At 46.5% G+C, this 26,074-nt stretch overlaps 1 protein-coding gene across 3 annotated transcripts; it reads right to left on the bottom strand.

The window, feature by feature from the left end:
* Positions 1–18,953: 18,953 nt before the first annotated feature.
* Positions 18,954–25,096, bottom strand: CMTR2 (cap methyltransferase 2). Of its 3 annotated transcripts, none has more exons than XM_054296356.1 (2): positions 25,034–25,096; positions 18,954–22,519 (listed from the first exon to the last, which is right to left on the bottom strand). In XM_054296356.1, exon 2 carries the CDS (start codon positions 22,498–22,500, stop codon positions 20,206–20,208), a length of 2,295 nt encoding a protein of 764 aa, XP_054152331.1. In that variant the 5' UTR covers positions 22,501–22,519; positions 25,034–25,096; the 3' UTR covers positions 18,954–20,205. The 3 variants fall into 3 exon arrangements, with proteins under 3 accessions (XP_054152331.1, XP_054152333.1, XP_054152332.1); XM_054296358.1 differs by lacking the exon at positions 25,034–25,096 and adding an exon at positions 24,719–24,749; XM_054296357.1 differs by lacking the exon at positions 25,034–25,096 and adding an exon at positions 24,560–24,600.
* Positions 25,097–26,074: the final 978 nt, after the last annotated feature.

The following is a 26,074-nucleotide window of genomic DNA, read 5'->3' as shown; positions in this document are numbered from 1 at the left end:
ATCATTTAATCCAGCCAGCTGTCTTTATGTCAACGCAAAAGAAAATTTACAAGCCTCCAGAAGCTGACCACAGTTCAAGGGGAATCTCTGACATGGAGGTTGGGAAAGGCAGTGCCTGCCAGGAGAGAGAGCCTTGGAAAGATGGGTGAGCTTTGGATGGAGGCTCAAGCCTGACTCAGCAAAGCTCAGGAGCTCAGCCTCAACCAAAACAAGGGAGAGATGTCAAGGGTGACAATATCTGGGCAGTTACAAGGTGATTCAATAGCTGTCCCTGGGGCTGCCACTACCTAAATCCAAACTGCCTTGGCATCCTGTTTCCTGGCAGCTAAAAACCATCTGGGACCCGGTGGTGCTGAGGACAGAACCATGCAGCAGCATCACCCTGCAGGAGCAGGGCCGGGCGGTGTTTCCCAGGGGCAGAGCAGGGCTCAGTGTCCCCTCCCTCACACCCAGCTCTGCTCTGCCAGCAGGGTCCTGCCAGGGCATTCTCCATCCCACCCACCCAAAGGGCACCCCAGGCTCTCCTCTGCTCCAGCCAGGACACAGAGCAGCCTGCGAGCCCAGGCACAGCAGCTCTCTGCAAATGCCCATCTCATGCCACTAAAACCATGGCAACACCTCAGAACCCAGCCCTGTCATCCCACAGCCAGCCCCAAGCACCACTCCAAATGCCACAGACAGGCCTCCAGCTTCTCCAGGCTAAGGAAAATCTGTGCTTAACCAGATCCACAGCAGCTTGGCTGGCACTTGCATCTTCTGGCATCACCTGGCAGCTTTGTGTGCTGTTTGCTGGGTTTCCTTGGCTCCTGGCTTTGCAGCAAGTCAGTCATCCCCAGCCCAGCAGGTCTGGTGCCTCTGCAGGGCCCTTCCAACACCAACAGCTGGCTCTGTGATGGGAAGAAAGGGAGAGAAAGATTAGAAAACACAACAGTTGTAAGTGGGACACAGGGAAGGGACAAATGCAGCCCGTGACATGCATTTCAGCCTGAGCCCACAGGAGCACCTGGCATGATTAGAGCAGCTACAAAGCACCAGGCTGTTCAGAAGGAGCCTGTGAAAGGAGTAGCTTGTTTTATTTATCACTTGAGAAGCACCAAAGGAAGAAGCTGCTGTCCTTGCTGCTGGCAGCCAGCTGGTGCAGCTCCCTGCAGCACTCAGGGCTGTGCTCAGAGCTGCTGGGCAGCCTGCACTGCTGCCCAAGGAACTTACCAACTGGAGCAGGCACCAGGAAAAGAAACCAAAGCCAAATGTGGCTTTTCTTGCACTGGGCAGTTGCCTGCACAGGTCCAGTACAGCCACAATTGCAGAGTTTGAACTCAAGCAGAATCCCAAAGCACTTGGCTGGATTGCTTAAGGAAGGGCTACTGCATTGCCTTTGGCTTAGCCAAATATTTGACTGCATTTGTATCCAAATGTCTTCTGCTTAAAAGATTGGGAGTTTTGTTAAAAAACAGCCATGCAGAAGCCATTCTGGGCTGGAACATGAGCCAGGGCTTTCTGGTTTTTAAACAAGGCGCCTGGTACATCCCCTGGAAAAGCCTCTGCTCTCTGCCCTGGAGGTACTGTCAGACTCCACAGATTTTATCTGATCAAGGGTTCCATGCTGACTCCCATCATGTCATACATTGGCAGTGGGAGCAGAGGGACAGATTGCCATTTTCCACAGAGAGGTTGTCCAAGTTGAACTGTTAAACAAGCTCCTCAGGTTCTTCCTTTGAATCCCTTCCCATCCTTCACACATCCCAAGAACTACCATGACTAGAGACAGCAATAAAACCAGCCCCAAACACCTCCTGAGATTCTCCTTGAGGGAAACATTCCTGCTTATGAAAGAGCAGCTTTGTAATAAACTTATGGCCTCAAAGGCAGAGGGAAAACACTTCAAAACATAAAGCAGAAGTGGAGTCACTCATTAAATTGGAGTGTTTGATCAGAAAACTTGGTCAGCTGGGGCTGTGTAGCAAACACCAGGGCCTGAAAGAGTAAACTTGTCCAGGCACTGATATCATTTAAAACAACTGGGGGATAGAAGGCAGAGAGTAGCCACATTTAAAAAAAAAAATCAAATAAATAAATTATAAAAAGTTAAAAGACAGCCACCTGAGTGGGGGCAGGAGCAGCCAGGTTTGCATCTTGGTGACCATTAGCACAAACATCTCTGAGTTTCAGGGCTGAGCTGCAGGACAGACCCACCTGATTGGAGCCGCCAGCCTCACTGCAGAGTTTTGGTTTCCCATTATAGGAACAGCTCAAGAGGGAGCAGGTTTGATTTGAGCAGCATCTCTCTGCCAAGGATGAAAGCAAGGACCTGAGTACCCCATTTGTGACTTCCTCTCACATTGAAAAGTCTTCCCAGTGCACTCTGGCACCTGATCTCATTAAAAAGGAAGAGAGGGAACAGATGGAAACATAAAAAGAAACTGTCAGCAGCCAGCCACTGCTCCCATCCTGTCTCCATCCCTCTCCCCACTGCGGCAGGAGCACCACCAGCAGCTCCTGCAAGGACAAGGCCTGCAGGAGACAAGGAGGATTTCAGGTGGGCAATAAACAGGAGGAATAGATGAAATCTTGGTAAATAAGAGCTCCTTTTGGCAGGAAAGGCAACACATGAGAACTGTGCCATGTCCAGGAGCCCTCCTGTCCTTGCAAACAGCAGGGAGTGGTGTGCTGGCTCAAACAGTCACCCATTCCTGAATCCTTCCAGCCTCCACCCCCAGGCACCAGCAAACCCAGGAGCAAAGCCCCACCAAAAGATGAGCTGGGACAGTCAATGGGGAATTCCCCGCAGGAATCTCTTTCCTCTCTCCCAGCCTGCAGTTCAGGTATTGAAGCATTCCAGGAGGCCTTGGCAGATGTCCAATAACCAAGAGCATGAGAGAAGGGACACAGAGCCACCACCCCTCTGCTCAAGGTGTTTGCTGCACCCTGTCCCTGAGCCACCACAGGTCAGCCCTGCAACTTCCCCTCTCAAAGCAGCACAGGGATGTGGGATCTCAGCGCCTCAGGACTGAGGTGCAGAGTCACCGAGACCACCCTTGGGGGGCTCGGAGGTCCTGGAATGTTGCCAGAAGTGTTTGGTGGTTGGACTTTGATCCTGCACAGGAGACGACACCTGTATGAGGATGGGAGGATCACACGGGGATAAATGGTGAAGAGATAGATTAATTATAGTGTGAAACACAGGTTTTAGAATCTCGGTACAGGGGGGTTCTAGGGAGACAAGATGGAGGAATTAGGGCATGTCCTGTCCTCCTTCTTCTTCTTCTTGTCGTCCATCTTCTGTGGTGGCGGTGGCACTTTGGGATTGGTTCTTACTGAATGTGCACTTGTCAATAGGGGTGAAAGGTATTGGGGAGAAAAGGTAAATATCTTATACGTAGTTTTGGGTATAAAGATAAGTGACCGCCCCGGGGGCTCTCAGTGTGCTCATGGCTGACGTGCTGTGCAGACCTCTGTCGGGCCGGGAGAAAATATTGTAGATAAAAAACTAATAAACACTGAAGACCGAGAAAAAACCTGAAGACTCTTCTCATCCTTTGGAGCGCGGGCTGCCCCAAGGCCTCCCCGAGCCTTTCCAGGCCATTAAAAACAGCCGAGAATGGGACACAGGGACTCCCAGGACAAGCAGGCCACAGAGAGGGAACCTTCCCCATTTCTCTCACCATCTACAAGCATTTTCCTCTTTCCCAGATAGAAAAAATAAATTCTCCCTCCCCATGCCAGAGGCAGCACATAAGGTGGACCTTAGATGACAGTGAAGGTCACAAACTTGCACTCATCTAATTACAGCTCTGCCAGGTGTCAGGCAAAGGGACCAATCTCACAGAGGCTCAACCTTCCACATTTACCAAGGAAAATGTAAAGTCACAAGAGAAGCAAAAAACTTGCATTCATCCCAGTGCTGGGAATGCCACAGGGAGACTGATCTGTCCTCTCTCTGTAATTAGCCTAATTTGAAAGCAGCCCAGTGGTTTCAGCAACATATAAAATCAGCTTTCTTGGTAGAAAATAGCATCCTTCACCAGACTGAGTTGATGGGAACAAAATGTGCTACTGACAAACCTTATCTTGTTCATATCCTTGAGCATTCCTGGCTTGATCAACCTACCTTTAAAACAAGTGCCTGCAGCAGTCCTGAAAGGCAGAGAAAGCAGCATCTCAGCCTCATGGCAGAACTGTGATGCAGATGATACTGCACAGGAAAATTAGGGTGTAAGTTTATTATGCATCAGCTTTTCTCCAGCAACTACCTACAAACAATGTCTTGTCATGGAGCAAACTCCATGTTTGCTGTGGGTTTAGATGCCCAGCATGTCTGCAGTCAAATGACAGCTCCTGCCTCAGCCACCCACCTAAAAACCTTGAAGGGAGTTGGAAAGGCACTGACCATCCAGCTGGAGCCTTCAGCCCTCAGCATCCTCCATCACTAAAAAAATCAGGAGTGGGCAAGTAAAAATTATGCCCAGCCACCAGGAACCTTTAGAGGCATCCACCAGCTGCACTGCTGAGACACAAATACCTACAGTCTCTCTTTAGCACAGCCTCAAGGCAGACCCCTTTTTTTAACCCTCCCTGGCTGCTGCTCCCACCTTTTTAATTAGGAACTGGATGCTAACTTCTCTCAGTCAAGTACACAACAACTTACTGGTCTGAACACAAAAATATGGCTTCAGTTTAATTTTCCTATGATTACAATACAGAGGTTTCCAAACCTGTTTGGAAACTATTTTTTTTTTCCTAGCTGGTCTTCCCAGCACTGAGAAGTCCTTTAACAAATGATATCTCCATACAGGGATTAACCAGGCCAGATACATCAAACCTTCACAAGGAATAGCTGAGCTGCACAGGGAGCCATGAATCTCTTTATGGAGCAGATCCAGGAATTACCCCAGCAGTGAGGCTGGTCAGGAAGCCAGTTTGTTAAATAACACTTCTCCAGGAGCAAAAGGAGCAACAGCTTTGCCAGCTGACAGGGGAAGGCTCCAGCTGCTGACAGAACAGAGCTCCCTCCTCTGTTGCTCTGAGCCCTCCCTCCCCACACAGAGGCAGCAGATCAGACAGCAAATCTCCCCTCAGAAAGGACATTTGAGGCTGTAATGGCCCCTTCAGTCCCTTGGTTTGCTCCTCTCCACTGCTCAGCCAGCTTTTCTGCCTCACTGGACACCCTGGTCCCTGCCTGCCCTCAGCTCAAGGGGACCCTGGGGAGGTCAGAGCAGCCCCTCCACATTTCAGCCTCACCGGGCTGCACGTCTGTGCAATCCTCGAACCCTGCACATAAGGGCAGCCTATTCTTTTAGTCTGACTGGCAAACTGAGCTGAAAAGCAGCTGGGGAGGAACATTCACTTGGGAAAGCAGGATTTCTCCTTCCCAGCAAGTAGCATTTGCAGGGCAGCAGACAAACTGGCTGACATTTGCAGAGAGCTCTGAAGGCACATAACCCTCTGGAAATGTGCATCATCAGTCCTGCTATTCCTGGCCCACTAAGCTTGTTTGTCTCCCACAAAAGCTGTGAGAGAGCACAACTCTGCACACGTGCTGTCTCCCTGGGAACTCATCCTACGTTTGTCCTCCTTGACTTAAGTGTTCATTTGAGCCCACAGCAGAATTTCAAGGCCTAGAAACACCTGGCATGGAGTGAAAACAAAGGTCAGGTATCGAGCACAGCCTCTCCTGGGGATGTACACCCAACAAGAAACCCTCTCTCACCATGCTCATAATCCAGGTAAACAGCTGCTCTTGGAGACAGAAGCAATTCATGGAACTTCCCAGCACATCCTTCCCAAAGCCCTGCTTGGTCCCTTGGCAGGGCAGGGGCTTCCTGGCTTCCTTCCTTCCTTCCTTCCCAAATTCCCCTCCTGACATTCCCACTTGCCCCAAGTCTATGTACAAGTCCACCACAGCAACAGCAGTTGTGCTTTCAGTAAAACAAATTCATTTAGAGGAGAAAAGGCAGCTGGCATCTGCTCCCTGCCAGGGCCCACAGCAGACATTTCTACATGTTTTATAAGGCTCTTTTCACTCCACATAAAGCAGAGCGCACAGATGATCAGAGGGATCAGGCACACAACCATGGAAAGATTTAGGTGGAAGAGACTTTGGATGTCTTTGGTCCAACGCCTCTGCACAAACCATACAATTTCCAAGGTAAAACAGATTATGTGGGGAGGCACCCAGCAGATATCTGCCAGGATGGAGATTCCCCACCTCTCTGGTTCACAGAATCCTTCATCTGCCTTTTAAGTTACCAGACACACATTTGTCAGCTACAAAACAGGCTCCAAAAGATACCATGTGCCACAATCCTGTAAGTTAACCTCTGCCCACAGCTTCAACGTCCTTGGCTCTTTGAAAAGAAGGAAAAGGCTCCTGTTGTGGGTGGTGCTCGTTTGGAAGCAGCCATGTGTTGAACCAAAATGCCAACTGTTTCATAGCATACAGCAGAAAGGCACTGAGGTTATCTGCCCTGCACATACAAGTGCCAGAAGATGGGTAACAGACCAAGAATCCCAGGGAAATAAAAGCAACCCCTTTTAGCAGCCTTTATCTTTGGTCCCTCTTCTTCATGGCCTCCTGCAGTCCCCCAGCACCAGGCAGGCACTGTCAAGGCCATGGCATCACCAGCATCTGCTTCCCTGCCTGGGCAATGAGCCAAACTCTAACACAGCACATCAGAGATGGCACCCACAGCTGATTGTACAAACCAGGGGATCAGCCAGGAAATGGTAAAGAGAGGCCTGAGTCACAAACAGCCTGACAGAGCTGTTGTAAATGGGCTGATGAAAAGGAAAAAAAGGGAAAAGGTTCCCAAAGCACCTCAGCCATACCACAGAGGAAAGGTCAGGAAGCAGGGAACATTCCAGAGTCAGGCCAGCTGTAAGTGAACCCAGCTCACAGCTCAGAAAAGCAGAGCTGGAACACGAACTGAGTGCCAAGATTTGCTCAGCTAATATATGCCAAACAGCAGCTCTATTTGTTTTCCACTGGATGAATAATCCTTTCTATCAGGATGCAATCAGGAGCCTAGCTCTGATTTAGCTGGGACAGCCTTTCCTCTGATTAGGAACCTGGAAATCTCAGCTCAGCCACTCACAAGTTTCTTGCTTGCAAGGAGATTGTTTATAACAGCCCAGCAGATTAAATACAGCAAACATTCACTGCAAAAATCAAAGCAAAGCCAGAGCTGCTGCTGGCCTCTTTATACAGCTGCAGAGCATTTTAGCTGAGGGAACAGAGCAAAGGATCATTCTTTTGCTGATCCCCCAAAATTAAAATTATGCAATTGCTTTGTATCACTCATTGCCACCCAAATTTCAATGATTAAAGGTGTTCATTTCTTTCTGGACTCAGGGCAAAATAATTAGGACTTGCCACCTCCATATGCCTGCACTTTGGACTTTTCCACGTGTGACTTACACAACCACTGCAATGACAGAATGCAAAAACCAAAATCTCTCCTAACACTTGATAACTGAGCCTAGAGGGGTACAGCTCACAAAACAGCAGGGCCAAGACCTGAAACAAATACATGTGCAGGATATGTGGAAAACAGGGAGGAGGATACAATGCTGGAAGCACCAGATTCCTAAAGCTAATAGCAGTTATGGATGCGCTCTGGACAAAAAGTTCTGCATGCTGGATTTCCATCACACTATTACTTGGGAGTCTGAATGTTTAGGGCTGTCCTCTACCTTCCTAGAGGGGTCTGACTCCTACAAAAATATGCAGTAGAGGTTTCTTAAGTCACTCAGCCTTGGAAAATAAAAATTGGAAAGAAAAAAAAAAAAAAGGAAAAAAAAAAGCTGTATCCTAATGATAAAAAGCAGACCCAAGCTGAACATGGGACCACTGTGGAAGTCACTGTCACAAGTCCAAGACAGAAAACCAAAGGTCTCCCTCCAATCTCCATCAAAGGGAATGATTCCAAAGTGCTTCCTACCTTCTGGGTAGTAAACCAGTCACTTACAGACCAACCAAGTCTTAGAGAAAAGTCTGAAATCTCCACTGCAAACACCAAACAAGCTCCAGATGCCTTCAGCACAGGGCTGGCTGAATTATCCCCACCCAAGGAATTAGCTAAACACCGTTTAACTCATTTATCAGCTTAGTCCAGAGCACTTTTAAATCCCCACATATTGATCCAAGTTGCCAGAGGTGTTTTAACCCTTGAGACCTCAAGATACCAATCACTGGTTGAGAAAGCAACTTTAAACACACATATCTTATTTTCTTCTGTGTTTAAGTGACTGTGAATGAACCACTCATCCACCCTTGCTACCAGCTCTTGCTAGGAGTAGGGTTCATTCAGCTCCATTTTGTATGCAATTCCTGCTTGAAATACTGAGCTGAATCAACAGATTCTGTCCTGGAGAAAAGGGAGGAAAAGGCAGCCCTGCCCTGAACCTCTGTGCATCACAGAGTCCTGATCTGGCTCTGCAAATGAAGGGCAAGAAGCAGGACAGAAACAGAACAACCAATAAATTGGCATAAACTGCTGGCTTTTGAGGCCTGGTGTGCCCCTCCTAAATGAGACATCCAAACCCACCTGGCTAAAGGACTGTTCCTTCAAGTACAAGAAGCAATACAGTGATCCCTCTGTTCTTCTCCTGGTTCTGCCCACCAGAGAGCTGTCCATCAGCCCATGGCCAGAACAGCTCATATCCTAATTAAAGGCAACATTTAAAGCCCAAAGCAACAAAGGTAAGAGATTCATTGGCAGCACATAGCAAGTGACAAAAACACAGAAGCTTCTGGTAACAATTCTTTGAAGGGAAAACTAAAGTTTATAGCAATCACTACTGGAAGGCTCTTAGGGGAAAGGGTTAAACATCATCAATTGGGAGATTTAAGAATTGCCTGGGAAATGTCAAATGCTGCCAAGATATCACAACACTCTGTAGTGATGCCCTAGCAAAGGGCTCATCTCTGAGAACACAGACTGATGGATCATCAGCCCTGCCAAGAGAAAGGAGTTTATTAGCAATTGATACAGAGAGTACAGCAACTTTCAAAAGAAAGAAAAAAAGGTCACTTCACCAAGACAGGCAGCATCTCCCTGCAGTACCCACAGGCACATCTGCAGCCCAGCCCTCGTGTCAGGAGTCCTCTCAGAACATCCAGTCAGTGCTCTCAGGCTCCCAAACCTTGGCTTTCTGGGAGCTGCTTTCAAGCCACTTCAGGAAAAAAGGGATTTAGATGTTCCTTAACTTCATCAGCAGACTTCCAGGAATTTTCTCACCTCGGAGAAAATTAAATGAGAGGAACATTTTTATTCATTTGCTCCAAAGCAAAATAAAGCCAGGCACTGCAGCAGTAAGACAGCTATCACTGGAGTAGAGCTCTTCAAAGCCCTGAAATAAATAGCCTTGCCTCTAGCTTCCAGCTGCACTGAATTGCTTTCCACCACCTTACACAGAACCCAAAATTAAATGCCTCCTACAAATTATCAAAGAAACAGCATTAAAAATGTTATTGATGCCCATAGGATGAGGCATTAGCTTCTAAATTTCCCCATCCTTTGGTCTCCAGAGCAAACCTTCAGGCCCAACTCAATGCCAGCATTAGGCTGCTCTGCTGAAATGGAAATGAAAGTGCCTTCAGCAAGATCAGACAGACCTCAGAATATTCCTTCCTTATTAGCTCAGGATCTGCTCTCTCTGACCAGCTTGATTCCCACAACAGCCTCAGAGCCTGAGCAGCAGATGAGGCAAAGCCTGGGAAGAAAAGCAGGTGTGAAAGAGAGTGACAAAGCAAGGAGCACTGGGATCTGAATGTCACACCATCCCTCCAGAAATGTCCCCATGTGGCTCCTGAACTATAGAGGACGGTGCTCCAAGAAAGAGATACTTGATGCTTTCTCTGCTTACATGTCAATATTGAAGCAATAGATGCCTTTACATCACCTCCAAGATATCCTTTGAAGGGAAAGAAGGAGGGAGAGAAAGAGATAGGGAACAATATACCTTCCAAGGAAGATGAAAAGAATCAAGGCTTCACAAAACCAATCCAGGTCCCAGACATTTTTGTAACTTTACAGGTGTTACTATACAAGGAATGGCTTAACATTAAAATCCATCTCACGGGGAGAAAAGCTTTGGAGAAGAGCACAAAGGACAGTGCTGCAAAGTCTTTCAAAGCCAATGGAGCACACCTCCTCCTGGGGGTGGCCAGCTCTAATTGCCACATTGCTACCCAGTAATGATAGGAGGAAGGGAGTCAGGACAGCTGCAGAAAGTAAATGAGACTTCTCAAAGGAGAAAAAAGGAAAGGGAAAATAACTAAGATCTTTTTACCATGATATTTGAGACAAGAACCATCAAAGCGTGAGAGTCAGTGATGGACAGCTGGGGAGAACAGACAGGATTCAACAAAACTGTTCAGACAGGATAAAATCAGAGTAAAAATGAATATTCAACAAAAGGACTAGTCTTTTGCTTTGCCTTAGAGGTACCACTATGTCACAAGGCAAATATCCCATTGTGCTGCCCAGATGCAAACCAAGACCCCTCTTTTCCTGAGGGTGACAGCCACAGCTCTGTAGGAGGGGAAGGATTGGACACCATCTCTTCTCTAGCTGGGAACAAGAAGCTCCCTCCTGGTCTGACAGGTTCCCTTTGACAGGCATCAGAGAGGGCTGTCCTGCTCACAGTCATGTATGGTAGGATGGGCAATTGCTCATGGGCTTGTCAGAGCCACAGAGGAAGCTAAATCCAAAGATCAGTCACCCTAACTCTCCTTTCTGCTCTGGTTTCATAAAGGAAAGGTTTTGAAAATATCTCTGTGACTTACCTTTTGTGCCAATGATTCCATCTTCATCAGGGTTGGCTCTCTTTTCTTAAGTAAAAAGGAAAGGGCAGAGCAAGCTTAACTGAGCAAGTTGTTTCCCTTCTGTGGGGGGCATTTTCTCTGCCTTCCACCACAGGGAGGCAAATTAACTTCTGGTGCAAGGGCAGAGAGTTCAGCACAGCTCTGCTAGCAAAGAGCTTGGCCCAGGTCTCCCTTGTTGATTCCTGCTTTTTAACAAGCATTCAATTTTAAAGTCAGGATTTCAAAAAAGGGGGCATCCACACAGCTGAGGAGACACAGGATTCCACTCCCTCCTCCTGCCTTCCACAGCAAACCTAACACCCAGGAAAAACAAGACTTGGGAGTCATCAGATGTGACATCTCATTTATTCCTTACAGCTGCCCCTGTTCCTTCTCCCATATTATTATGGGCAAAATATACGGCAATTACAGTCCCCCCTGCTGGTACATTCTCCACCAGCTTTTGAAGTGCAGCTCTGAAACAGAGCCCCATCTAAACAGAGCCAGCTTTGACATCTGCATCCCAAAGCTCAGTGGGAAATGGGCAGCTCAAGTCCTTAACAAAACATCAGTTTTGTTGGACACAGTGCCCTGTGCTGACTCCCTTCACCACATCAGAGGTGACAGTGTCATTTGACAAATCGCTCCTTCTTGCTTTACAGGACTCTTATGTCACAGAATTGCCTCCAAAGTTTCCCATTTCCCCTACAGAGCAAGGTTACTCAGCATTTAAACATCAGCCAACAGGTTTTACCTGACACTTCAGAGTCAGCCAAGGCACAGCTCAGGCCCTGCACAATTTACAGTGCTGCTGGAAGCTGATGGTTACAGCTCAGGTAGCTGTGCATTTAGGAAAATCCCTGCTCTGGGCACAGCCTTGTCTCACCTGCCAGAGCCCCCTCACAGTCCACTGGGTCTGAAGGCAAATTTTTCATTGCCCTTCAAGCCCCAGAAGGCCAGGACTTGAAAAGGACACCCTAAGGACACAGTCAAGTGACCCTGGCTGTAGTGAGGGAATAAAATAAGTCAGATAGAACCTAACACCTCTTCCAGTTAGCTTCCAGAAGTCCTCAAACAACAGAAAATTATTCCACACAATAACTTCTGCAGCCTGGAGAGATAGAGCCACACATTTGAATACACACACAACCAGGGTGTACAGGCTTGTAGCTGAGTGCTCTGCATTCTTCTCTCTTCATTTGACTCCTCAGCCCTAAATTGTGATTCTGCAATAATTCCCCAAATAGGCAAACTACAGTTTCAGGCATCCCATTACCTGAGGAGGAAATGATCCTGGAAGTGTGACTGACCACAGCTCAATCTTTCCCATAAGAAACAATGGGCAGAGGAATGTGTGCAGGCATTCCAGACATGCACACACCCTGAGCCCACAGGGATGGGAAGATGGATGGACAAGCAAGACCACTGGGGTTGTCAGCTGCCAATTCAACACCTGGTAATGACAAAAGTACAAAAGGAGATTCTGCTTTTAAAGTACCAAGAACTAACTGCTTATTAGTCTGAAGTTGAGTGGAAAATCCCTTTATAATGCAAAATTAAACTTCATCGTGTCCAGGTGACCCTGTCTGACCCATCTTCAAGCACATCATCCTTCTGAAAGATCTCAGCTGCTTCACCTGCGAGGCTGAGCACGGTACAAATCCCTCACAGCCAGGGCTCCTGCTGCCTCTTCCAATCCATTTCATTTTCATCACCACCTTCCTGATGCCTGCTGCTCACCGAGGACAATTAAGGATGAAGGATGAAGAATAGCAGGACAATGACAGCAGTAACCAGAGCAGGGTATTAAATAGCTGACAGCAGAGCTCTGAAAGAGAAGGGACAGACAGTGAGGTGTTACTGTACACAAGCTCCCACAATGCAAATGCAGTGGAGACAGGGCTATAATCTTCTTCCAGGCATGGAAAACCCAATCCCCTCAGCAGCAGCACTACTTACACCTGCAAACTTTCTTATCTAAGTCTTAAGGACAGAGGAATTTCACTTTGATCCAGATCCAGCTCAGCTCTAAGCTGTGCTGCCATTTTGAGGTGTTCTCTCTGCTGTGGGGCATTCTCAGCATCAAGACACAAAACCCTAAAACAGAACATTTACACACAAGGTGGGGTGCAAGCATCCTGGTGTCCTGTTCCAAAAGTGAGTTGCAAAGCAAGGAAGTCTGTGTTACCCTCAGAGAGCTTGCAATAAGCATTAACAACACGTGCACTGCCACCTGAACTACTTTGAGGAATCCTTCCCACCTCCACTCTGGCTCACCAAGCACAAAACACCTGCTCTGGATCAACCCTTACTGTCTTCCTTCTCCCACACTGCCAGTTCCAGGTTGGACATCACCACCTGCCAGTCATGACTTGCTTTAAAGTAGGTTTGTTTTGCATGTTATGTTCTATGTTTGCTGTGGTACTTTCTGCTTTCAGGCTTGTGTTTTCACATTCTTCTTAGCAGTTACAGGCACTAACAAAAAAACACAAAAGAGAACAAAAAGCTCTCCTAATTCTAGCACAAATAGCCTGGGATTTCATGAAAAGTTCAATGCTGAAAGGAAGTGAGGAATGTTTAAAAGATCATTCTGCAGTTAAGAGTGCACAAAAACAACACAGCAGAACTGTAGGGAGTCCCATCAAAACCTGCAAAGCCCTAATTCATGCCTTGCCTTTGTTTCAGCCCTCAGCTTCACATGAGGCTGAGTCCATCCACACGCCTGTCACGCCCCCCAGCAGCAGCTTTCAGATATCAGGACCCCCAACACTTGGTCAGCCACTCAGGCCCTATTTCAGCAGCATCACTGCCCCTTGCTCTGCTCTAGTGAGGGTCCAACATCAGCATTTCCATTTGCCCATGCTCATGGGCCAAAACTGTACTGCAGAGGCCTGGGAAGGCTTCTTGGTACAGAGACAGCTCCTCTGGAATTAATGCACCTTGCATCAACAAAGTCTTAATATTTCAGCAGGAACCAAGACTTCATGTGTTGGCCCTATTCCAAAAACTTGGGCTACTTACATCACATGCACTAGATTCAAATAAAGCAGCATTATGGTTTAGTTAATTTTTTCTGCTCCATATATCTCCACAGGCATAAGAAACAGGCTTCTGAATTTGAAATGGAGCCTGAAGTTTCCGCAGAGCTTCACTTCCCAAAAAGCAAATATTTACATCCACTAGCACCAGCTGCCTCTTTTCTTTTTTCCTCCATTTCATTTCCAGATGCATTGTTGGTACATCTGCTCTATTAATTAAAACTGATTTACACAAGACAAAATAGAATCATTATTACAAGCCTTGAGTGCAAACGAGTGATGTCTAAAATTGCACTGACATATTCCAAAATTCCCATGTCCCATTTTTGCACCTTTCCTGCTTGAAAAGTGTTTTGCTCTGTTCAAATCCACTGGGCATTCCTAGAGCTGAAAACTAAAAGATATTTCAGCCTAACCTGACTCTCCTGACTCGCTCTTAGCTCCTGCCACAGATGACTAACAGTGGGGAATGAGGGGAAAGCTGGTGATGTTTGGCTGTTTGTTTTCATGACCTAACCATTTTTCAGGCTCATCTTTAGGAGAGCAAGGAGTGGTGATGTAGTTTAGCTTCTGGCCTTAGCTGACCTGCCAGTGCATGGCAAGGCATAACCCAGCACACCTGCTAAAGCAACACAGTGCAGCAGCTCTGAGGAGCAAAGAGTTTCCCCATGGTGATCCCCACAGCCACAGGTGTCCTCCTTCCTCAGAGTGTCACTGGCCTCACTCAGGTTTGCTTCTTATCAGTGACCCAGAGGCAACTTCAGGGCAGGAGGGCTCCTCAGCAATCCTTGCCTTTCATTATCCTTCCCTCTGAAAGGTGACATCTTCCAGACATGGCTCAGAAGGGCTGGAGGTGGGGAGGGGAAGAGAAGAGCACAGGGACAGCACAATTTCAATTTATGTCCCCCAGGAAAAGATAACATCCCTCTGCCAACTACAAAGAAAGTTCTGTCCGTGTTTTTCTGACTCTTTTCTGACACCCTGTTGGCCATTCCAACAGAACCTTGTCCTCACAGTCTCTGTAGGACACATCAGCCACAGGGGCCATCTCATTCCCCACACCTTGATCCCAGCTTCAATTTAATCTCTGCTGTGAAAAGCCACAGAAGTGGAGTCCTTAAAACTCATCTACCTTCAAGAGAAAAAGTAAATATACAAGTTGGCTCCAAGAGCAGATGGTGTCTAAAGGAAATTATCATAATTAAGCATCCACGTTGTAGATTTCCAAGGGACTATTCCACTCCAGCACCAGACCTCTAGGCCAGTGCAGCAGTTAAAAGTTTCACCACACTTTATTAATTGCTAATTACTGCTTCATTACTTCCACTCATGCTCCTGAGATTGCTGCTGTCACTGTTTCCTTCAGGGGTCACTTCAAAACTGCAGAGAGTGATGTGATGGGTAAGGTCAGTTACTGAAACATGAATAGTTCTTCTCAGCTGCTGCATGTGCTCAGCCCAAACCAGCTCTGAGGCCTGCTACTCTCACCAAGCACAGTTTGTCATCAGGATCGTGCAAGAGGACTCAAAATTTGTCTAATTTACAATTGTACATTTGTAGATTTATACAATTTACATTTGTAACTTCTGTTCTGGTTCCCTTTTGGTAAACTCCACTGTCTCAGCATCCAGCCTAAGGAGCAGTGGCTGTCCTGCCTGTCCCCTCTCTAATCTAATGAGGAACTCGTCAGAGGAATTTACATTTGAGTTTAATCCATTTCCTACTCAAACTCTTCCTTCCAAAAAGTCTGAGCAAATCCAGTCAGAGTCTGCTCTCAAGTTTTTGCACACAGCACAGCAATACTGCTGGGAATTGAAAGTTGGACAATATCCAGAGCTTTGAACAGGTTTCCAAGTCTGAAAACAATTTTCAAGCACTGAACTTTCACAAAGCTACTCACATAATTAAGAGCCAAACCACTTATATGAATATAAATTTATGGGCTAATACTACCCTGCTTCATAATGGAAACAAAGTTAATTTGGGTTTTATTCGGTGCCAGTGCTATTAACTATGCATCTTAAGCATAACTGAACTTCTCCATAAATCTAAATTTTGTTAACATCCTGAAATCAATTACTTTGTGATTTATAGTTAAGACCATAGTGCTGACAATTATTAAACACCAGCCTCCTCTGGTGTTCCCACAAAAAGTGCAAGCTCATCCTAGGTGTGGACCAGCCTCTCCAGAGTTCCCAAAGAGCAAAAAAAGGTTTTTGAACTAGCTTTCCTTTAATTCCCAATACATTAGCTGGATCCAGGTCCCTTCCAGTTTGTGCTAATGCTCAATGCCAGTTCAAAGAGCTGCTGTGTGGTTTTCAAGAAGCTTCTGCTGCCAAATATCACCATTCCCACCAGCCAGGGATCCTACAGCCATCCCAGCCCCAGGTGCACTAACCCCAAACAGATCCTGTGCTACTGATCCAGTGCATGCAGGGCTCTCCTGCTGTCTGCACAGCTGCAGCTGCACGGCTGGGGACCATCGGCATCGCTGCAGCAGCAAAGGCAGGGAGCTGCTCAGAGGGCTCACACAATCCTGATGGCCCCACACTCCTCTGCTGAGCACTCATCTGTCAGAGCACACCATTATTTGTGGGGACATGCAGCTATTCAGCAGCCACCTTGGAATTAGGTTTAATTGTGACCCCAAGACAGATTTCATTACATTTCAACTCAATGGTGTTGGGTTGTGCTCTGTCATCAACCTGGGGCAGTCAACTGATTATAAAGCAAGTATTTAATCACCTTAACCCTCTAGAGACTTAAATTAAGGCACTTCACCACAGTCCCTTTATTCCTTAGTCTTAATTGAGGTTTCATTACCCACTGGCTACAGGGTCATTGTTTTGAGGCACAGGTAGCTGACAGCTGAGGACCTGGAGCTACCTCAGCCTGAGCTTTCATTTATATCAGGCAGCATTTGCTCATTCATCTCTCTGATACCCAGATAATGATCTCTGGCTTCAGCAACAAATAAGTTTTGAATATTGATTCACTTTCACCCTGCTATCCCCCAATCTAAACAAATCAATTCACCAGCAAGTGACAGGCACTTCTCCCTGCTATCCCCCAATTTAGATAAATCAATTCTTTAACAAGCGAGTCATCCCCATTTAGTAAAGCACTATGAAAATACACTTCAATAAATCTCTTCAAGTTTCCTACAGAGGAAAAAATATTGTTTTAATATACAATTTCATATTATTGTTTCAATAAGAGGAGCCATTAACTGTGGTGCTCTAGTGCAAGTTTTATTACAGGTAAAATTTCATCTCCCCAGTCTTGATGGGGGACGCAGAGAACCTGACACAAGACAGAAAAAGGACATTTGTTAAATAGCTGTTCAGCCAGGGAGAAAGCTAATTTGCTTTGGGCTCAGTGCTTTGTCTTTGCTTTCAACACCAACTATTTGAACTCAAAAACTGCCAGGCATGCTAGCATATTAAGATCTATCAAAATTCAAATAAGATGCATAATCTAAATAATGTGGTGTATAAATTGACTTTAAGGACTGAAGAAGTTGCATATGCATCCTTTAAGGTCTGTAGCAGCAAAATGAAGACATCCATATTTCCCCTTTACTTTCCAATCTGCCATTTCATGTCTTTAGGCACTGTTTTTATACTGTTATATTGGGAATGCAAATATTTCATAAAACTTTTTATAGGCTTGAATACAATTCTAAGCATTTAAATTTCCCTGTAATTCAGTAAAACTATAAACGCATTAAACAGTATTTGCACAAAAATCAACCTGACAATCCCCAGAACAAGCACTTCCACCCCAGTCTCTTGTTTCAAGGATGCTTCCAAAGTCCTCACGTCCCCTGAAGAACATTTTGACATTAACAACCAAAGTTTTCAGCTTCACTAAAACCAAGAGAGGCACGGCTGTCATGCAGTTCATCATCCATTCAACTCTACTTCTTGCATAAAGATTTCCCCAAGAATCACCATTAGCTGCACAGAAATGAAGGTATCAGAACAGGATTTATTTCCTGTGTCATCTCATACCTCTAGCACAAAGAATGATCTTCCCCAGCTCTCTAATGTGGGGCTGACTTCCAAAGAGAAAGGCAATGGGAAAAACATTGTCACAGACATCCTTTATGAAAAATCCTTTCTTTGGGATTTTTCCTCCTGAGAAGCTGAGAGCTTCAGGATCAAAATGTAAACAATGGTTATCTGCTGCTGCTGTGGAATGCAACAGGTGCATCTGTGATTGGCTCACGTTAGATGTTTGCAATTAATGGCCAATCACAGTCAGCTGGCTCTGACAGAGAACCCAGCCACAAACCTTTGTCATCATTTTTTGTTATTCTATTCTTAGCTAGCTTTCTGATGAAATTTTTTCTTCTATTCTTTTGGTATAGTTTTAATGTAATATATATCATAAAATAATAAATCAAGCCTTCTAAAACAAAGTCAGATCCTCGTCTCTTCCCCAATCCGAAAACCCCTGTGAACACGGTCACACATTAATAATTGCAATCAAAATGAGTTAGCAGACAGTTCTCCAGACAAACTGGACAGCCAACCCAAAGACAATCACCTGGAACCCCTGGCAGTGCAGCAAAGCCAGCCCTGAGGAATTAGGCACACAGCTTTTTCTCAATCACACCAATCGGTGAGGGCAAGCAATTAGGATGAGAATAAATAATGGACTTTGCAGACAAAATTAGAGTGTGTAACAACCTCATCCTACCTGAGCAGTGGTCACAGCCAGGAGAAACTGAAGATCCTTAAGATAAAATCCTTGCTGCTAAGAGTTACAGGAGCCACAGAGGGACCTGGATGGTCAGGCTCAGTGACAAGGCCAAGGGAACTCTGTGCAGGCCTCCTCCCCTGCTTTGACCATGTCTACAAGTGGAGTCTCTCTAAGCTGGTAAACTCCAAAGTTAAATTTAGACAGAAATGCAGATAACTACACCCTTCACTCATCAAGGAAGGATAAATGACAAGATAAGGAAAGCCTGGCTAAAAAAACCACAAAAACCACTTAAACCTTCCCAGGCTCCCCTACTGCATTTCACTGATTTCTTCCATATTTGGTAAATAAATATGTAAACAGCAACACTAAAAACCTAAAATAAAAGGCTTTATTTTCTCCAAACAGCAGTTGTTTTCCCTTCTTTTTTTTAAAAAAAAGTCTTTTAACACTTTCAACATTTGTCAATAAAATGAAAATATACAACAGCCATGTAAATCAACATATTTTCTTCTACTTCAAAAATATATGCATCCTTTACATCAAAAGCACACATTGATTACTTACAACACAAAAGCTTCATGGCTGTACAACCCAGAGGGCTCCCACACAAACATGAACACTTGTGTGCACAAGAAAGGCAGCACACAACTGGTGAACTGTTTGTTCAGGTGGTAACACTTCAAAGCCTTTGTTTTTAAGGATTTTTAGCAGGGAAAAGCTGGCAAATCCCAGCAACTGCATGTTATGAGCCTCTCATGGCTGGTGGAAGTTTCCTGCATTTAAATGTCTCCTAAAGGCTCTGCTTGTTACAAGCCTAAGTGTCTACAGCCACTGGCTAATTCTTTTAGCAAATTTCATTCTCGAGAATTGAGCTCAGCTTTGGACCCATAAGAAGTCACAAGAGAGGGCTTGATGGCAATCCAAATTATTGCCTGAAGAGTAAGCAATGAACAGCCAGAGGCTGAGCACTGCTCTGGCATAAACAGTTCCATTTGATCCTTCTGTCAAGTGACTCAAGTGCACAAAGAACTGGAACTCGGGATATCAGCATGGCATTCACAAAACAGCTGCAAGAATGAGATGGAGAAACCATTATCAGGCTTTGGCAAGGAAATTTTCATCTCAATCCTCGCTCACTGAAGTGCTAAAGAAGAGGCTGATATTCAAAGGCTACGAGGTGAAAATTCAGAGGCTCTTGTTTAAGAATGGTAAATGGGGCCATGTACCCATAACCACCACCACTTCATACCATCCAAAATGGTAAGGCAAGTTACACAGGATTTCCCCCACATCACCAACTGTAAATTAAAGGGATGTCAAAAGACAGTTTTTAGGAATGGTAATAGGAGGCTCTGAGGCTTATGCTCACATGTCAGCACTTGCTTCCATTGAATCAAAGATTCCATGTTATTCTGCATCCTGAAACATACAACTCAGTGGCCACAAACCAAGGTCTGGCTTTCTTTTCTCCTATTTCCTACACATACAATATGGTGCACCTAGGATTGATAGCTCAGAACATCCTGCCAGCACCCTCAATGTCACACCAATTTTGCATTAATGTTACCTTCACACTAACAGTGTTTTTAACACCTTCTTTCTGCCTGCGAAACAAGGTCTAGCAGCAGCAACTCACACAGTTCTAGAGTTATTTTAAAGTGGAATGTCACTAGTCATTCGCTGCTGCTGAGCTTGCACAATCAGGTGGAGCTGTCTCTTTGCAATGGCCGTGTTTAGATCCCACAGAAACTCCAACAGCTTGCCCTGGAGGAGAATCTCCATGGGCACGAACTGCAGAACCTGCTGGGGAGAGTCTGTGTCCAGCAGGGAGCTCATGAGAGCGTTCAGGTGCTGCAGGAACTCCGCCACGGGCGCGGGGAGGCCTCGGAAGCCCACGCAGAGCAGAGCGGCACCGCTCCGCAGGGGCTCCCGCGAGGTCGGGCACGCGAACGCCACGCTCCGGAAACAGCAGTGCAGGATGAACACCAGGCCAGCTGTGAAACGTGTCAGGCAGGAGAGAACTGGCAAAACCAAGGCATCTCCTGCTGCCAGCTGCGCCAAGGAATGCAGAAGGCACTCCAACAGCTGCTGCTGGTACTTTGGCTCTCCATCGTACAGCAAAGAGAAGCTGAAGGTCAGCAGCGTGGCTGCGTCCATGGGCTTTATTTCCATGCTGGGCTGGCTTTCTGTGTCACACAGGGTGGGAAAGCCCACCACAAGGCACTTGAATTGGTCACTACAACTTTCATTTAGGACTTCCTGATGGCACCTGGCAAGATCAGACACTTTTGCCAGTATGAGTTCCCCAGGAAGAACTTCACAAGAGTGACAAGGCTGCAGCACTGATCTGCTTTTCAGCCTCCCCCCACCCAACTCCTTCACAGCTTCATTAAGATTTTCTAAGACCTGAACATCACAAAATGGAGAACACTTTACTCTGGGCAATCTTCTTCCTTCCAAAATGTACCAAAAGCTACATTCAAGGTTAGAAAATGATCCTTCCAGAACACACATGTTCCCAGCATTATTTAAACTATGTTCCTCAGCCCAGTGATTCAAATAGCCCTTTGCCACTTTATCATTCCATGTCAGGGTCTCCATCATCTTCCTTTCATTGTATGTACTAAAGTATTTGTTTCTTTGCCCAAACCATTTTGCATTCATGCTGCAACCAGCCTGGGATTTCTTGACAAGCCAGTTATTTCTGCCAATGGGTTTCAGGTGGAACTTTTGCATGAAGAACTCTACTGCACAGTCTCTTAACTTGTTCAGTTTCACCTGCTCTGCCTCTTCCATGCGCTCAAAAAGACGGATATTCTCAGAGATAGTCTCTACTTGGCACTTGTAGAAGAACATGCAACACTCCTCATGTGTTTTAAGGAATGATTCAGGAAGTGCATGCTGGGAAAAAAGAGCTTTGTTGAGCATTTCTGTTCCAAAGTTCTGTGTCATTTTAGGAAGAAGCAGATGAAGGCTTTCTCTGCCCATATAGCGAAGGCAAACCACATAGGCCTCTGAGTTCCCAGCTTTGCTGGTGGCTGGTTTAAAGACATGGACCTCCTCAAAAGAGCAGTTCAGCAGAAAGAGCAGGTTGATGGAACAGTGCTCAAACAGAGTGAACATCTTCAAAACAAAGGATCCTCCAGTGCCCAGGATCATTAAAGCAGTGACTGTTTCACAGTAATGAAGGGGTGAGACAAGAGCTTCCTGCTCACCTGGATTTCCCTGGCAATCAAAGCTGCCATCAGCAGTTACCAAGTGGACTGTGGCCATATTGCTCACAAAGCTCTGAAGTCCTGTTAGATGCCTTAATGTCATCACATCCCCAGTGTTATCTGGGCCAAAGTACCACCAAGGTAACGTGTTTGCTATCAGACGGTCGTCCATGATCATCATAAGGATGTCATTGGCTTCATGATAAGGGTTTAGGGTATTAGCCACCCAATTCCAGTGGCAAGGGACATGGTGGGACTTCAAGAAGTGGTTAAGGCTGGCTATAAAAGCTCCAGGTGCTTCACAGAGGTGCACAGAATTCAGTTCTCCATCTTGAAGAGCTTCTTCTGGGAGAAGAGCAAAACTGCACAGGATCTCATGAAATTTGCACCATGCCTGGGTACAGAGCTCAGCATTCACAGATTTCTTCACATGAGATATTATTTTCCCTGCTTTATTGGTAAATGAGGTGTGCTGATGCCAATCCTCCAGGTTCTTATCACTCAGTTGGTTCTTCACTTCATTCATTGAGTCCTTCAGAGCCTGGAGTGAGTGAAATTCCACATGATCACATGTAAAAGCATTGCTGGGATCTGGCAGCTTCCATTCATCATTCACTGGCTTAGTGTAAGTAAACTTCTTCTCAAAGAGCTTCTCAATTTCAGAGAGAATTTCAGGACTGAATTTTTCAAGGTTGATCTTCTGGTTAACATTAGGCTGCTTACATTTATCCATTCTTGGGTGGACTCACAACCTGGACAACATCAGAGGAGAAGAAACCATGTCATTCCAATCACACCAGTACAGAAATAGGAAAAGCTTTTTATAAAAAAAAAAAAAAAAAGTGTCCTGCTTAGCAGCTCTATTCTAGAACAGAGGTAAATGCTTCATGGAATGATGCACCAATGAGGAATGTAAATGAGGGCTATCCTGAATAAAGTCATTTGAAAATCAGGAGGTTCACCAGTTCAATTGCCCTTCTTGCTATTTACACAGCAAGTGAAGAAGAGTTTGCTGGTGCTTAGCCCTTCACTGACTCTGAATATTCTGCTCACTGTATGGATCTAAACACTTAAATACAAATATCTCTCTCAGTCAAAAAAGAGAACACACCACGAACTCTCCAAATTCAGCAAGTGGCCCAGAAATGTTATCATCTGATGATGGCAGTGTTTATCTGAGAGCTCTAAGTATGGAGGGTGGGGAGCCACAAGCAAAGGCATCTTTGAGAGGGAGCACAGCTGCTGCTCCTCCAATTTCCCAAGCAGGAACAACCCTCCCACCTCTTCCACCAGCCCCAGTGTAATGCTGGGGTAGCCCTCATTGGGAACTGCCCCTCAGCTGAAGGGCCCTGCAGGGATGCTGGACATCAGCCAGTGAGCAAAACCTTTCCCTTCCTCTGCTCGGCATTACTGCTCTCTGCCAGATGACTGAAAACCCTTATGCCTTCCTTTAATGACTGAGAAAGCTGTGATAAACCTGAGGACTTGGTTGCAGCTGTGGTCAATGGGAATACGTGCTTGATGTTAAAGAAAAAAGCAGTGCTAAGTGCTATGGGTAAAGGCCAACAAATACAAGCACACTCCACACAAAGCTGACGAGGCTGCTGCAATCTGCTCCACTGCTCAGCACAAAGCACACAGCGCACAACTGACAGGCACTAACCAGAAATCAGCCAGCCAGCAATTTATTCTAAACTAAAATGTTCATTTAAGCAAAATAATTCAATCAAAATTACCACCCAAGATAGGAAATCTCTCAGCCTATCTCTTTAACCATCCCTCAAGCCCTCCCATTCCCACAAACGCAAAATACAATGACCTTAAGTGTTACATAACAACAGAGTTTGAGAAAATATTGGATTAAAACTGAAAGAGCTGAGAAAGTTTGGAAACAATGGCTACCGTCAGCACTTTACCCTTCCCCTCAAACCCATGCAGCATCTCATGCCACAGCCCACATCTGTTTGCCCTCATCACCATCAGCCCTCTGAGGAGAAGAGAGGCACAGGGTCACACACACAGCTGAGGTTTCATCTTGCCTTTCCTCAGTTTAAGGCCTTTCAACAAGCAAGTTTAATTTCACTGTCCTCTATGCAGGTGGGCTCTGGCTTTAATCTCATCCTTCCTTGTAGGATGTTCTGAGTAAAGAGGAAAACTGGGGGAAACACAGATCATTGTGCCCTTGTCTAGTATATTTCATTTTAAACAGCAACTGAGTGTGGGCTTTTAATTACAGCTCACCCCAGTTATTCATAGTTTGGAAGGGACCTTAAACACCATCTCATCCCAAGCCCCCTGCCATGGCTAAGGGGTACATTCCACTAGACCAGGTTGCTCAAACCTCCATCCAACCTGGCCTTGGACACTTCCAGGGAGGGGGAAGCCACAGCTTCTCTAGGCAGCCTGTACCTGGCCCTTGCTACCCTCACAGGGAAGAATTTCTTCCTAACATCCAATCTAAATGTCTCTTCTTTTAGTTCAAAAACGTTCCCCCTTGCCCCACCACTATCCACCCAGGTATAAAGTCATCCCCCTTTCATATAAGCCTCTGTATATATAAGTACTGGAAGGGGCTCTAAGAGCTCCCCAGAGCATTCTGCAAGGCTGAACAACGCCAGCTCTTAGCATGTCCCAGACGCGCTCCAGCCAACATACTAACAAGCCTCAACCGTAAATCCAGGCTCATTCAGCACATAGCAAGAACAGGCAAGCGCCTGCTTTCTCATCTTCATTTCCAGACCCCTTCCGGCCAGGACCGGGCTCAGGGCTCGCCCCACCGCGCAGCTCCTCACCCATCCCCGCGCTCCGCTCCCCGCCTCAGCGCGGCCCGGCCGCCTCCCTCCGCCCCGGCCGCTCGTAGCGCCGCGCCCGCCCGAGGCGCCTCCCCGCGCCGCCCGCTCCCTACGCGAGGCCGCGGCGGCAGCGCGGCCTGGAGCCGCTCCCGCTCTTACCCGGCGGGAGCGCGCCCAGCCCGGCCCCTCGCCCGCCCGGCACGCCCTCTGCTCGGGGGGCACCGCCCTGCCTCGGGCCGGGAGGGCTCTTGCCGCTCCGGCTTTGCCATCAGTGGCGGGAGAGGTTTGCAGCCGGGGTGGGTGATGAGCAGCAGAGTCCCGGGCGGGCGGCAGCGCGGCTCCTCGGCTCCATCTCCTAAACAGGAGCCCAAGCGCGGCTGTTTCTCAGGAGGAAAAGGAACAGAGGAGCCGCGTCCGAGCAGCGGGGCAGCCCGGCAGGACGGCGGTGCTGGAAGTTACCCCCGCAGCACTTACCAGCGCTAGCGCTGACAGGTTGCTCAGGAGGAAAAGAGAAGAAAGGCTGTGCGGGGATGTGTGGCCACCCGCTGGAGAGGCAGCGCTGGGGCTCAGCGCCCTGGGTGCTTTTTGCCGACGCCCTGGGCCGCCTGCCCTGGGAGCCTGAGCCCGGTGCGATCATCTCACAGCCCTGCAGGGACCGCGGCTCAGCAGTGATGCTCCTCCAGAGCTTGCTTTGCCCTCTGGAACCCATAAGGAGACTCTTCGCTTAGTAACCCACCTTGCTGCCCTTTCTAAATCCCCGGGAGACTTGTTACACCCGGCTTGGGTTAGCAGGAGGCAAGAGCCTTGAAATATTAACAGAGTCTTAATGAGCATCACTGAGCATCCATTGCAGCATCCCTGGAAACACACAGACGCTTTAGACAGCAGCAAAACAGCATCTAATCTGCACACAGGAGCAGAAAGGTCAAAGCATATTCATTATTACAGTAAACAGCAGGTGCAAGTTGCTTTTGAGACTTTAAATATTATGGGGATTTTTCTATATGCAGGTTCAGGAGCGTGGCACTCCCCAACCCTTCTGGGAACAAATAGCCAACAATGGAGCATGAGTAAGCAGAAATCCTTTTGCTTTAATATGAGGCTTCCTGCTATTGATTTTTTCACTCTCACATACTCTTAGTGAAGCTCAATCCAGTCCTAAGCCAGAAGTAGTTTTGCTACAGAAATTCAGTGCTAGCAGTACTAAGCACTCCAGAACTGATAGCTTGGGAAAATTTTGCTCAAAGTCCAGTAACTGAAAATAAAAAAAAAAAAAAACCTTTACTGGTCCATCTTAAGGATATAATAATGTAGACATAAGGAATCTTTTCTCCCACTCTAGGTACATGAGGGAATTTGTATGTTAAAGTCATAACTGAAGACAGGGATCTATAATCTGACAACTTTCCTCCCCTCTTTTAATCTACTTGCTTGCTTTCTAAAATGAAGCAATATTACAGCAAAATAGAATCTTAAGTATAGAAAAAGCCCAGTGCTACCTATAAACAGGAATAC

Source organism: Melozone crissalis, unplaced genomic scaffold (assembly GCF_028551555.1).
Source record: "Melozone crissalis strain CALT ecotype California unplaced genomic scaffold, PUWL_Pcris_2 ptg000007l_1, whole genome shotgun sequence".
Lineage (NCBI taxonomy): Eukaryota > Metazoa > Chordata > Aves > Passeriformes > Passerellidae > Melozone > Melozone crissalis.
Note: the sequence above shows the minus strand (reverse complement) of the source record. Positions and strands in the feature narration are given on the sequence as shown.